The sequence below is a fragment of the Sminthopsis crassicaudata genome, chromosome 2 (assembly GCF_048593235.1).
Source record: "Sminthopsis crassicaudata isolate SCR6 chromosome 2, ASM4859323v1, whole genome shotgun sequence".
Lineage (NCBI taxonomy): Eukaryota > Metazoa > Chordata > Mammalia > Dasyuromorphia > Dasyuridae > Sminthopsis > Sminthopsis crassicaudata.
In genome coordinates this window covers 425,062,024-425,076,637 of record NC_133618.1, presented here as the reverse complement: position 1 = coordinate 425,076,637, position 14,614 = coordinate 425,062,024, and the positions used below count along the sequence as shown (strand labels likewise).

General features: G+C 37.5%; 1 protein-coding gene across 3 annotated transcripts in view; it reads left to right on the top strand.

Moving 5' to 3' along the window:
* The window catches only part of STK10 (serine/threonine kinase 10), a 149,134-nt gene that overhangs the window by 88,973 nt on the left and 45,547 nt on the right, over positions 1 to 14,614 (top strand). For all 3 annotated transcript variants that reach the window (XM_074292068.1, XM_074292067.1, XM_074292066.1), the window contains exons 5-7: positions 4,573 to 4,645; positions 8,368 to 8,562; positions 10,328 to 10,409. In XM_074292068.1, the coding sequence (XP_074148169.1) occupies positions 4,573 to 4,645; positions 8,368 to 8,562; positions 10,328 to 10,409 (350 nt within the window). The remainder of the gene's footprint in view (positions 1 to 4,572; positions 4,646 to 8,367; positions 8,563 to 10,327; positions 10,410 to 14,614) is intronic.

Sequence of the window (14,614 nt, the reverse complement as noted above, 5' to 3'; positions counted from 1 at the left end):
GCAAATCCTCTCTCCCAAGCAGTTAGCCTATCTGGTCCCTTCCATTCACCACTTTCTGGGTCTCTCCACATCACCTGGCGATTATCTAAAGATAATGGAGCTGCTTGTACTGGACACTGCCCTTCTAGTGGGTTATAAAACCTGTCTGCCAGAGCCAGTGCATTTTTGTCAAAAATCAAGAAGTTAATAGTATAAAGGCTCGATTTAGAAGTTCTCTAGGGTTACATGTGGCTCCCCCTTTCTTTTGTTTTTGGAGGAGCGTCTTGAAGTCTCTGTTTCTCCTCTTTACTATTTTTTGTCCTTGAGGATTAAAAGATATTCCAGTAGTATGTAAAATCTGATACTATGCACAAAAGTGTGTAAAATGTTTAAAAGTATATGCAGGTTCATTATCTGTTTTTATTGCTTTGGCACACCCATAATTGCAAATGCTTGTATAAGGAATTCAGTGACCACTCGGGCTGTATCTTTTGCTGCTGGTATTGCAAAAGTGAATCCCTGAAAAGGTGTCTACCACAACATGGATAAAAGTCAGACGACCAAAAGGCTTATAATGGATCACATCCATTTGCCAAATTTCATTATGTCTCAAACCTCGAGGGTTCTTCCCTGAAGGGAGTGTAGAAGTGTGGAAAGGAATGCAAGCTGTACAGGCTTTTACTATGCTCCTAGCTTCCTCTCTTGTTATTCCAAATTGTAAACGTAAAGCTCGAGCAGCCTGATGATATTTAAAATGAGATTCTTGGCTTCTTGAAATAAAGGAGTATTGGCCAACATGGTTAGAAGGCTATCTGCCTTTGAATTACCATCAAAAATAGGACCTGGAAGTCCACTATGAGAGTGGACATGTAAGATGCTTTCTCACTTGCTCTTGAAGTTACTTAAAGAGCTGATATATATTAGAGGCTACAAATTTTATTTGGGCTGTGGCAATTCTTTGTACCACACCTAGTGAATAGGCTGAATCAGATATTATATTTATATCTCCTGGATAATAAGTAAGAGCTAGAATAATTGCATACAATTCATTCTGCTGAATGGACAGAAAAAGAGACTACTCTCTTTATAGTTAAGTCACAAGAGTATATAGCACAAATATTATGTTTGGATGCATCTGTAAAAATAGTTGGTCCTTTAAGAAGAATTTTTGAAACCTTCAGGAATTCATCACCAATTAGTCAGGTTATATTTAATGGAGACCCATGTGTAAAATTTGGAGCCATGGTCAATAAAATTTGCCACCCTGGGATGGTTTCACAGCATACATTAATTTGTGCATTAGTATAAAAGTATTTCAGGTCTTATCTCAGATAATTGTACTGCTTGCTTAATGGCCTTTAATAAAATTATAGCCACAAGTACTGGGTAAGGAGTAAGGCTTTGTTTTGGTTGTGCTGGGAGGTTCACCCACTCTGTCACACTGTCTCCTTGATGAAGGACTGCTGTGGGTGCCTCTTGTGTAGCAAAAAATGATATTTCCAAGGGTGTTTGAGTGACTCTTTCAACACCATTGGATAAAGACAGTTCAAATTCTCTCAAAGCCTCTTGAGCTTCTTTTGTAAGCTGAAATGGTGAGTTTAAATCACTGTCTCCCCTTAAAATGTCATATATTGGTTGCAATTGATAGGTAGTCAAGTCTAACACTGGACACATCCATTGGATATCTCCTATCAATTTCTGAAAGTCATTTAAGATGTTTTGCTTCTCTGTTCTTAAGGAAAGTTTTTGTACTGTAAGCACCTTAGGGTATACTTCATATCCTAAATATTGAAAAGGAGCATGTCTTTGAATTTTTTCTGGAGCTGTGTGCAATTTGTCGTTCCTTAGTGTTTCTATGATCTTTTGTAGACATGCTTTTAACATTTATTCCTCAGGTGGACATCCCAATATATCATCCATGTAATCTAACCACATAACTTTTGGAAATGCTTTTATTAGAGTAAGAGCAGCAAGAACATACATTTGACACATAGTAGGGCTGTTTTTCATTCCCTGTGGCAAAACTGTCCATTCATATCTCAGCTAAGTTAACTCTGGGCACTGAAAAGGCAAATCTTTTCATATCCTCCTTATCTAGAGGGATAGAATAGAAATAATCCTTAATGTCTATAACCCAGAGAAACCATTCTCTAGGCAATTGAGTAGGAGATGGAAGTACAGGTTGAAGAGTTTCCATCTGTTCATTTACCTTTCTTAAATTGGTCAACATTCTTCATTTCCCAGATTTCTCTCTTACAACAAATACTGGGGAATTCCAAGTACTTAGAGAAGATTGTAAGTGTCCTTGGTCAAGTTGTTCCTGTACTATATCTAATAAGGCCTGAATTTTATTGCTACCTAAGGGCCACTGTTCTATCCACACTGGTGATTCAGTTTTCCATTGGATAGGAACAGGTGAAAGTATTGGCAGGCCTTCAACAGCAGCCCTGTCTAAAAAACCAAAGTACTCATTTTTAATCCTAATTGTAAAATGTCTCTTCCCCACAGATTGATGAGGATTTTTTCAACTATGAAAGGAGTAAAAAAAAACCTCCTGTTTTGCCTTCAAAAGTCCATCTCAAAGGGGTAGCACTAATTTCAGCTGCTATTGATCCTCCTACGCTAGACATGTAGGTGTCTGCCTTAATCTTTAGCCAGTGACTGGGCCAGTTGGCACCTCTAATGACTGTATGATCTGAACCTTTAGACATTTGTTCTAAAAATAAACTGCCTAAGGCACAATTACTCCCTCAGGAGATTCAAAGAGAATTAGTTAAGCAAAGCAATCAGATGCAATGACTGCAATCTAATGAGACATGCAATGTTTTGTACCTATAGTCCACCACCTTTCTATCAAGAAGAGTAAAGTGTGTTTCATCATCAGTTTCTGGAACCAAGATTAGATTATATACAATCCAAATCTCTTATATAATCTACTTTTTACTTCATTACATTATTATAATTGTTTTTATTATTCTCTGGTCTCTGCTTCTCTGCTCTGAATCAGTTCATACAGGTCTTTTCATGCTTCTTTGAATTCCTTATATTTGTCATAAGAAACATAATATTTCATTATATTTGTATGCCACAATTTACTTGGCTAATCTCCCAAGTGATGGGTATCTACTATATTTCTAGTTTTGTGCTTTTACAAAAAGTGAGACCAGGGAATATTTTGGTGTATATGTAGGATTTTTTGGTCGGTCATCAAATGCTTTGGATTATGTGCTCAGTAAGTTACTTGCTGAATTAGAGAATGAACATGTTAGTGATTTTTCTCACAGTCCTAATAGTTTTCCACAATAATTGTACCAATTTATAGCTCTCAGCAACATATTAAGAGTTTTTGACTTCCCATAGTTCCCATAACATTGTTAATTTCCATCTTTTATCAAATAGTTTTCTAAGATTAAATTATCCATGAATTCTTAAACTGTACAAGTGGAGGGAGTTTCCATTCTGGGAGCTCCTTATATCCACTAACCACAGGTCTAGAGCAAAGTGAATCATCTTTGACAATTTCATAGGTGTGATGTAAAACCTTAGAGTTGTTTGAATGAATGTTTTTCTTATGATTTGGAGAATTTTTCCCCCACTTGGATGTTGATAGTTTGCATTTCTTCTTTTGAAAACTCAAACTCTCAAAACTTAAAGGTTTAATTTTGCACAAGTACATGTGCCAAGTAGTTCTTGATTTCACCTCAGCTGTAATTCCTGAGAGAGGCAGCATGAGGTAATGGTAAGGGCTCAGAAGGACCTGGATGTGGGTGCTACTTCTGATACTTACTAACTGGGTGACCCTAGGCAAATCACTTAAATTGTTTGCCTCAGTTCTTTAAAGTGGGCAGAGTTGTTGTGAGGATTAAATAAGATAATAATTGTAAAGCACTTAGCACAGTGCTTAGTACATAGTAAGTGCTAGATAAATGTTATTATTGTTATTATAAATGTAATATGGAAGTATCTACAGAACCCTTTCAAACTTCACCTTGCTCTTTTCTTTTTAAAAAACATTTCATCAATGTGCATTTCTTCCTTTTTTTTTTTTTTTTTTTTTTTTTTTTGGAGTATTATTATCACTTCCCTTTAACAGCTCTCCTACTTCTTCCTCTGTCCCCAATTAAAAAAAAAAAGTCTTCCTTCATAACAAATAAGTATAACTAAGCATAATAAATCCACATATTGGCCATATCTGAAAATGTATGTCATATTTTGTCTCTGTAATCCACCATCTGTCCTCCAGGAGATGGGAAGTATACTGGATCATATCCTCATATTTTCTGTACTCCAGTAAGACAACCTCTCTTCTGTCAAGGTTTCATTTTATCCTAAACTCTGTTTATCAAGATGATGATTTTTCTGTGACTATGGAAGAATACTCATGTTCTTCTGCCTATAGCTATGGATGTCTGAAGGACTTCTGGCTAATGTTTTTTTTGTTATTTGGAGGGTTCTTTTTGTTTTTGGAGTATGCATCAGTGGACATTGAGTTTCTCATCAGAAGCTTTTTAATCTGTCAGAAGTTTTATAACCTGCGGGGATCAGAGCTAGGAATGTCAGAAGGATTCTTTATCTGAGATTTTTGCCTTGCAGCTGACTTTGGTGTATCTGCCAAGAATCTGAAAACCTTGCAGAAACGAGATTCCTTCATAGGAACACCTTACTGGTGAGTAAGCTAGCTTCTGGAAATTGGATCTGAGGTTGAACTTTAAGCCAAAGATTCTTCCTTCACCTTCCTTGCTCTCCCCTGCTCCAATCTACTTGCTGGATGACCATTTTAGTTGAATAATTAAACCTACTCATTGTTCAAGGCTCAAATCAAGGTCTGCCTTCCCTTTCACCCCATTCTTATTGTTTGTTCAGATCTTCCAAATTCCTACTGCACTTAGAGTTTGTATCATATAATTTAGCACTTAATTGTACATTGTTCTCTACTATTCATTTGTTTCATGAACATTAGTATTGCCTCCTCTTCTGGATTATAAAATTCCTTGAAATCAGGAATCATGTATTATGTTACTTTGGTTCTTGACAGTGCCAGGTGTGGGACTGAACTCTTGAGAAGCCTTCAATAAATACTTAGTAATTAATTAAAAACAAAAAACAAAAAAACAAGTGTATGAAACAAATCAAAGGGTATGTATATGAGAGAGAGACAGACAGAGACAGAATGACAGAAAGACAGAGAGAGACAGAGAGGAGAGAGAGAGAGAAGACAGACAGACAGACTGAGAGAGACAGAGACAGAGAGAGACTGAGACACAGACACTAACACAGAGAGATACTCATGCAGAGAAACACAGAGAGACTGAGAGAGAGAAAGGAAGGGAAAGAAGGAGAAAAGGAGAGAAAGACAGGAGGGACAAAGAGAGATAAATAGAGAGCCAGAGAAAGAAAGGGGAGGATGGAAATTAATGAATGAAGACTAGAAGACATGATATAATAATAGTAATAGTAATTGCTAAGGTGTTTCTATAACTTCACAGTTTATGGATCACTTTATATACATTATTTCATTTGATTTTCAAAACACCTCTATTTCTACTCTGTTTCTACCTCTATTTTGCACATTGGGAATGTTAAATAACTTAGACAAAGTCATAGTGAGATAGGACTGGAATCCAGAATCTTCCAGACTCCAAAAACAGCTCTCCGTTTACCATGTGGACTCAGGATGCCTTTCTGGCATCGAAGATTGGTTTTGAGTTTCTGGCTTTTTCATTTTTTAGCTCTATGATCTTGTTCAAATCACTCTTAGACACAGTTTTCTCATAGTAAAATGGTTCAGGAAGCAGAGCTTTAAAGCTTTTCTCAATTCTGACTTGATATGTGAGATTGGTGGGCCTTTTGCCCTGAATATTTTTGAAGTTCTGGGAGCACTAACTAATACAGGAGTTGATAATTGTATATGAAAAATAAAACTAACAGCTTATTTGTTGGTTAGACAGTTTCAGTGCATGATAGGGAGAGGCAGAGATGAAACATAAGAATTAAGCTTAAATGGAGTATAGAAACCACAGTTCACTCAACTCATGAGATGATATCTGAAATGGGTCACAAGATCATAGATTTGGGGCTGGAAGGGATCTTACAGGCTATGTGTTCTAATCCTCTCTGTTTATAGATGGGGAGTTCCAAATGCATAAGGCATTTAACTTTCAGAAATTATATGGAAAATTATAAAATCAGGAACTGTTCCTAAAAATACCTTTGTAGCAGATGACTCCAGGAAAGGCTGTGTTGCATTGGGTAGGGAAGATAGGATTGAGAAAGCAATGGTTGCTCCATTTTCTCCTACACAGAAAAACTATACCATTTGTGCATTCCCCTAAAATTGAATGTGAATTGAACTTTTGCAATTGCTAAGGGAATTCACTATCAGAATTAAACTCATGGTGAATCTTTTTGAAAAGCAAAAGATTCTTCTAAGTGCAGAGTGTCTTCTAATTTATCTCAAGTAAGCTTAGGTTATCATAAACCAAGTTTTCTCAATGTGGGAAGTCCCTGACATTGTGGCTATCCATAGTGAGGAAAAATGACTTATATTTAAGTGCTGCTGGCTACTTTTCTTCCTTAATTTACCCTGCTCTCCTCTTTTCTCTCCTTTCCCCCTCAATCTATTTCTTTTCTTTTTCTGTTTTACCAAGTTTGTTCTTTTTTGTATCTTTATTTTCCAACACTTTCCCCTGCTTTACTCTCCCCTTATGCCCCATCATCCTCTAGGACTGTTTCCCCCATTTCCCCCCTTCCCCTAAAAATACTTATCCCCACTCGCAGCTCCCTGTGTCTTTCTCTCTACTCCTTCTGATTTCTTCTGCCATCTGGTGGTAGGAATCAGCAATTACAGACTGATATGGAGGAGGTGGGGCAAGGAGGAGGAAAAGGATAGAAGAGGTAATGTGGAGGAATGGGATGACGATCTTGGTCAGTTAGACTTAGGTTCAAAGCCTGCCTCTGATACTATAGGTATCATATTGGCTATATTATCCTTGGCAAGTCATTTAATCTCTCAGGGCCCTTTTCATTGACTATAATTAACTTAAGATTATAACTAACAATTATATAGCATGTTATCTCATTTGATCCTCACAACAGATGGGAATAATTGTTATAGCCCCATTTTACAGACCAGAAAACTAAGTTGGAAATAGGTTAAGTTGTGGGATCCAAAATTGTCCAGTCTACCACAAAAGAAACTGAGTCAGAACTCTGAGCCAATAACCATTTATTAAAAGGACCAGATAGATGGGATCTCTAATCTTCCTCAGGATCTGAGATGCCCTTTATCCCCAAAACCTTATCTCTGTAGTGCGTGCTACCCAGACACACGTAAGAGGCAAAGTAATAGACAGCATCTCATTGATTGGCAGACCTTGCTCTTGACCTCCAGGAGTATCAGAAATGATGTATCAGCATGGGTGGGCACAGGATGGGCAAGGTAAGGGTCATCTCCGCTGACTCAGTGGTCATAAGATGGGCCCCTCCTCATGTTGGGCAAGAGAAGGTAGTTTGAGATACGAAAGTAATTTGGAGAACTTTCCAAATCATGTCAAGACATCTCATCCACACTAGCTTTGGTTGCATATTTATCAGGCCAAAAGGGTGGAGGTCTTTTAGTCAGCATTTCATGGTTAGCAAGTAAACTTTTTAATAAATTAGTGAATAGAGAATTTATGGCTTGGATTTAAAAGTTTGGGGGCTTATTATGAAAAAGGATCTAATTATTCTTATATATAACGTATATAACGTATAATATAATAACGTATATAACGTTATAATATAACATATGTAAAATATATATTACTACATATAATTCTTATGTTCATATTAGTTGCCTAGACTGATTAATATACTAATAGATAACTATAATCACTGTCCCTATGGAATTACACTGAACTGATTAATACTGATTGGAATAAAATAGGAATCTAATTAGAATCATCTATGTCAAAGTGACTTATCTAGGGCCAAGCAACTAGTAAACATTTGAGGCAGGATTTGAACTTGGATCTATCCCTGACTCCAAGTCTTACACTCTTTTTCATTGTACCACCCAGACACCTATAATGGAAGAGGAAGTTCTAAATTTTGTTGGTAGAGAAAGATCTTCACCAGATGCTCCCTAAGTCAATGGGGAAAACAAAACAAAAATAAGAGGTCTAGTCAAGAAGGACAACAGCAGCAGGAACAAAAGGAAAAGACAATGGGATCTGAAGTAAATCAGTGGGCGGGAAAGACTGTTCACACATAGATGTGGGTTTGTTGCCACATTAGATTCTAATTTCAAATAGAATAGAGAATAGAATCAAATAGATTCTAATTTTAAATATATGCTAGGGACTTAACTCTCACTCTGTTCTCTTCCATGGCATGCTGGGTCTGTTTCAGGATGGCTCCTGAGGTAGTGATGTGTGAGACCATGAAAGATACCCCTTATGATTACAAGGCTGATATATGGTCTTTGGGCATCACACTCATTGAGATGGCGCAGATAGAGCCTCCTCACCATGAACTGAATCCGATGCGAGTCCTCTTGAAAATTGCCAAGTCGGATCCCCCTACACTCCTCACACCATCCAAATGGTAAGAAGAAAAGTGGACCTGATTATGGCATCTATAGAGTAAACTTATGCTAATCAAGTGGAGTTCAGCTTCTGCTTATGGGAGGTTAACTATAAGGGTTATTCATTACTCAGGATCAACCAGAAAAACTAGAAAGACAGGAGCCCCTCAGGATAGGAAAAGTCATAGCAGCATTCAGAAATCACTGGCCACAGAAGCTGTGATACAAGGCCCTTCATCATCATCGCTGCTTTCAGGTTGACCATGAAAATATAATTTTGGCTCAATAGTCAAGCTTGATTTACTTTCCAGTATCTCTAGGCTGTCTTCTTTGATCCTCATAGGATGAATTGGGGAGTATCTAAAGGGCCTTGAAGTCTAATTTGTTCTACCAAGGAAAGTCTTCTTCAATCTACATGACAATAGGCCATCCAGCTCCTGACTGAAGCCCTCCAATGAGGGACAAAATACTGTCTCCAGAAGCATCTATCCTACTTTTAGACAGCTCTGCCTTCTGGGATCAGTGAGAACAAATCTAAATTCTTCTCCAATGTAGGCCTTTAAATATCAAAGACAGCTGTTGTGATTTTCCTGTGTTGAGAAGACACAGGAAAATTTTCCCATTTCCTTATCAATCCTCATTACTTTCAGAGACCTTAAGCAAACATACATGGATTCCCATAGAAATCAGCCCAAGTTATATAACTAATCAAACATCCAGGAGAGGAATGAAAACAAACAAACAAACAAAAAAACCCCAAAGCCAGACTTAGAAGCACTCTGGTATATGGAAGGAGCTGAATCAACATGCAGGAGCCCTGTGTTCCAGCTACTCATTGTGAAACCTTAGGCAGACTACTCAATCCTCTACCTCATTTTCCTTATTTTAAAAATTAGGGGATTGGACTAGAGTTCTTGTAAGCTTTCTTCTAGTCCTAATATTTTATGATCTGACTGCTCCATGTAAAGTTGAAGGGATAGCTATCATCCTCATTGGAAACTGGTTCACTGTCCCCCATTTGGGAACAGATCCACTGAAATATTTTAAAATGATTCTATAATATTGTCTTGGCCTGAAGCCTTGAGTCTCTCCTAAAATGTGTGTGTGTCTCCTTTAGTCAATGCTAAGGGCTTGCTGGCAGTCATGATATTATTTCATCATGTTTCTTATAAGAAACAGAGAGGCCTTATTGAGTCTGTTTCCACCCATATTAGGTTAAGCTTTTTCAATTGGCCTCTTCTTCCTTTATTTCCAAAGCAGTCTCTCCTTTGGAGAGTGCCTATTTCTGGGCAGATAAGCTGAAATGATTTTGATTCTTTGGACCAAGAATTGCTTTGGCTGGGAGCACCAGTCAAAAGTCTAGGAACGCTGTGTAAAGGAAAACTTTCACCTAGGGTTGGCAGAAGGTAAAACAACTCAGAGAGTTATGAACTGTTTGATGGCCTTGGTTAAATAATATACACAGTCAGAGAAAAGGAATCTTACCTGCAGCCAGAACTTGTTCCTAAGTAGATCTGGTGGTACAGGAGTTCACTTTTGAGCTCTACCACTAGCCAGCCTTCTTCATTCATCTTACACATTAGGCTGGGAATGTAGGATTTTTTTTTTCTGGCAACAAAGATTGGTCTTTTGAGCCTAAGAAAAGGAGCTAGATAGGAAAGGATAATGACAGCTTGTTCAGAGAGGATGTAATTAGCAAGAGACTTGAAGGGGAACTTGTGGGTCAATTTTCCTGAATTTCCTCCCCATTTTGACCTTGTTGCTAATCTTTATATCTTCATACAGGTCCTTAGAGTTCCGGGACTTCCTGAAGACTGCTCTGGATAAGAATCCAGAGACCCGGCCCAGTGCTGCACAGCTCTTAGAGGTAAGTACAATCTTCTCTTCCTCCTTCCTGTTAACTTTTAAGAGTAGATCACTTACAGGGCGGCATTAAATGTGTAAGTTACCTGGCACTTACTCAGTGTACCCCTCTAAGGTCCATACTTTTATAAAGGCCATCTCCCATGTGTTGACTTGTACTTTTTTACTCATCTCAGCCTTTCAGAATTATTTTCTTCTTTCTGGTTTAGGTCAGAAGCTACCAAAAAAGGCTCTTATTCCCCGTCACTCCCCATGAAAAATGTTCCTGCCATAAATATTCCTACAAAATGTTAGATTTCCTTTGTATCCTACATTGTTTTGGACTTATCTGTGTACAAATCATATCATCCCAGTAAATTGTAAGCTCTTTGAGAGCAGAGCATTTTTTCCCTTAGAACTTCCATATTTAGTTTAGGTCCTTTGCAAATAAGTAAGCATTTGTTTGGATGCATGAATTCCTGAACCTAAAACTTGGAATGTTTTACCTAGAAGAGACTTTAGATACTATTTAGTCAACTCATAGGACCATAGGATTACATAGACTGTAAAAATCACCTTGGTTCTGGGGTCCTTAACTTTTTTTGGTGTCATATCAATTGACCAGTTCACCATATTGGCAATCTAATGGAGCCTAGGCACTCCCTTCTCAGAACTATGTCTTTAAATGCATAAAATAACACATAGGATTACAAAGGAAAACACATAGATTGAAATATAATTACCAAAATATATTTTTTAATTCATGAACCCTAAATTCAAAATCTTTGACTTAGTTCAGCCCATTTGTTTTACAAAACAGGAAACTGAGATTGAAAGAGATCAAATGATTAGCCTAAAAGCAGATATATTGTTGGTGGCAGGGGGGTAATTGGAATCCAGTATACTCTTTCTATAAATTCATGACCTTTTAGGTTCCATGTGACCATACCACATCTTTGAAATTGAGATAACCTCTATTTCTCCCTTAGCTCCTTTCTATTCTGAGTTTTCCTTGATCTTATGTTGAATTAGGTCATAAAATTTAGCTTATAATCTGTAGAATTGTGACCTCATTTTGTATCTTTGACTAGGTTACCTTTTTTTGTTCCCCAAGACCAGCTCTATTCTATTAAAGAGAAGCAAAGATCTAAGAGCCATTATTATTAGGGGGAGGATTTCTCCAGATAAACTAAACTTTAGGGGGTCTTTCTTCACCTTAGTAGCTTTCTGATGTACTCACCTCTGTTGCAATAACCTAAGTCAAGAATAACTCAATGTGGGGGCAGCTAGGTGGCGCAGTAGATAGAGCACCAGCCCTGAATTCAGGAGGATCCGAGTTCAAATCTGTTCTCAGACACTTAACACTTCCTAACTGTGTGACCCTGGGCAAGTCACTTAACCCCAGCCTCAGGAAGAAAAAAAAAAAAAAAAAGAATAACTTAATCCTGTTCTGAGCTAGTGATGTTAGCGATATATTCTATATCTTTGCTTCCTTTCTCTTCTTGGCTACCAACATTTGATCTTTTTATTATTTATTATTTCCAGGAAGATGAGCAAAAGAGGTAATGAAATTCAGATCAATCATTTTTGAAACATTGGTTTAACATTTATTTTAATATCACTTATTACCGTACAGTGATGTAGCTCTGGAAGTGAGGCACTGAACCACAATGCCAAAAAAGGAATAGTGAAACTACACTTAAACAAAAAAAGGATTTTAGTACATTGTCTGATTGGAGCAATATTGTTATTATATATTATAGGATGTATAATTACATGTAACATGATATAATTAAACATATAATTATCCATACTATATTACACATTAAATATTACTTTTGTTGGGAATAAAATGGGGAGTATTTATTAGGAAAAAATGTTTTATGTGCACAGAATTTAAAGTGGACACCAATTGTATTTTTAAAATCATTGGGTTGCTAAGCCATATGCTGTGTAATAAAAATTAAAAAAAAAAAAAAGAAAGAAACTTGGACTTAAAAAAAGCTTTTTATATAGTTACTTCTAGATGTTCTTTTCATCCATTCTTTTCATAGCTCCTATCACCAATACTAATGATATGTGATTAATCCTGGTGAAAGAGGATGTTTTAATTGAATTACCAGAAAACTTGTCTCAATTAAACATCCCATTTATCTTGAACAATAGTGCTTTGGGGCTTGTGGCAACCTGTAACTTCAACCATCAAGTCACTACTCTGCCTGGGATAATTTTTGAAAATCATACAGGTAGTGGGGGAGAGGGGAAGGGTCAACTAGGGGGCCTAGTGAATATAGCACTATTCTGGGGTCAGGAGGACCTGAGTATAAATCTAGCCTCAAACATTTATTATCTCTGTGATCCAAGGCAAGACACTTGGAAGGAAGGAAGCAAGGAAGAAAGGAAGGAAGGAAGGAAGGAAGGAAGGAAGGAAGGAAGGAAGGAAGGAAGGAAGGAAGGAAGGAAGGAAGGAAGGAAGGAAGGAGGAGGGAAGGAGGAGAGAGGGAGGAAGGGAGGAAGGGAGGAGGGAAGGAAAAGGAAAGGAAAGGAAGGGAAGGAGAAAGGAAAGGAAGGGAAGGAGAAAGGAAAGGAAAGGAAGGGAAGGAGAAAGGAAAGGAAAGGAAGGAGAAAGGAAAGGAAGGAGAAGGAAGAGAAGGGAAGGGAAGGGAAAAGAAAAAAGAAGGAATGGAGGCACTGGCCCTACTTTACCTGGAGGATGGAGGAACTAATCAGCCACAGTGAGTCTAAAAGTCCCAATGTCATTTTGGGGACTATTTCTTTTCAAAAGAAAGGGGATCTTGTAGTCTGTTAAGAATGGTATATGGGCTAGAGGGGGTTGACCAGCTGTTCTCCATCTCCCGCCCAAGAGGAAATAGAGTTTAAACTTCAGCATGAGGAATTTCAATTTGATATGAGGAAGAATTTCCTGTCTAAGGACTGTTAACTGCTGGAATGAGTGAATGAAAGAGATTATGGACTTTTCCTTAGAGAATTTTTAAATTTTTAATAAAATCTCCTATTTTAATGCTGCTTTTAATTTTTGCCAAGGTTTTTTTTTTCTTATCACAAGAAGATGTATGTAGATTTTTACGGATGAGTGTCTATATTGAACAGATATCATGATATAGTGAATATAGTCCTGTATCTGATCCAGGAAAATTTAGGTTCAGGTCCTTCCATTGATACTTACTAGCTTTTTGACTATGGGCAAGTCACACACCCCCTTTCAGCTTCAATTATCTCATATGTCAAATGAAAATTATAATTTCTGTGTGGTACTTACCTTGTAAGGTTGTTATATGCCTCAAATGAAATCATATGGGTTTTCTTTCTTTCTTTCTCTCTTTCTTCTTTTTTTCTTTCTTCTCTCTCTCTCTCTCTTCTTTCTCTCTTTCTTTTTCTTCCTCCCTTCCTCTTCTCCTTTCCTTTTTTCCTTTCTTTTTCCCTTCCTTCTCTTCTTCCCTTCTTCCTTTCTTCCTCATTCCCTCCTTCCCTCTCTCCTTCCCCCCCACCTTTATTTCAGCAATCAGGGTTAAGTGATTTGCCCACTGTCACAGAGTCTAAGGCCAGATTTGAACTCAGGTCTTCCTGACTCCAGGGCGGTTGCTCTATTCACTGTACTACTCAGATACCCCCATGTGTTTTAACAATAATTATTAAAATATTCACTTTTCATGTGAGCTATTATTCTTTAAATTCAGAATTCTAGTTTGTGGCACAACAAAAAAGGACTAGGCTCTTGACCCATGCTTCTTATACTAGATCATGCTGTTTCTTATTTATCTGGATAATTCCCTTGGAGGCTTAGGAGAAAGGTTCCCTCTATTCTGAGTCTGCCATTGTATTTAAGATAGAGATAGGGACTAGACCTGTCATTTGATTATCATAATTCCTTCCAAATAAAGAAGGGCTCTATGAATGCAGGTCAGCAACTTCTTTACAATTTACAAACTTAAGGAGGTACCTAGAGCACTGGGACCTGAAGTCAGTTGCTCAGTGTCACTTAGTTAAGTGTATGTCAGTGGCAGGATTTGAATTTGGATCTTCTTGGCCCCAAGGCCAGCTTTCTGTCTACTGTGCCATGCTTCTTCTGTGCCTTGTTACACATAAGAGCACATAATGTCATTACAATGCACATCTTTAAGGGTGGAACCCAATAGCCAGTAGTTCTTGAGTTCCACAGAAGAAACAGAATGAAAATAAATGATCTGAAATTTTAGTTTGCTCATAACT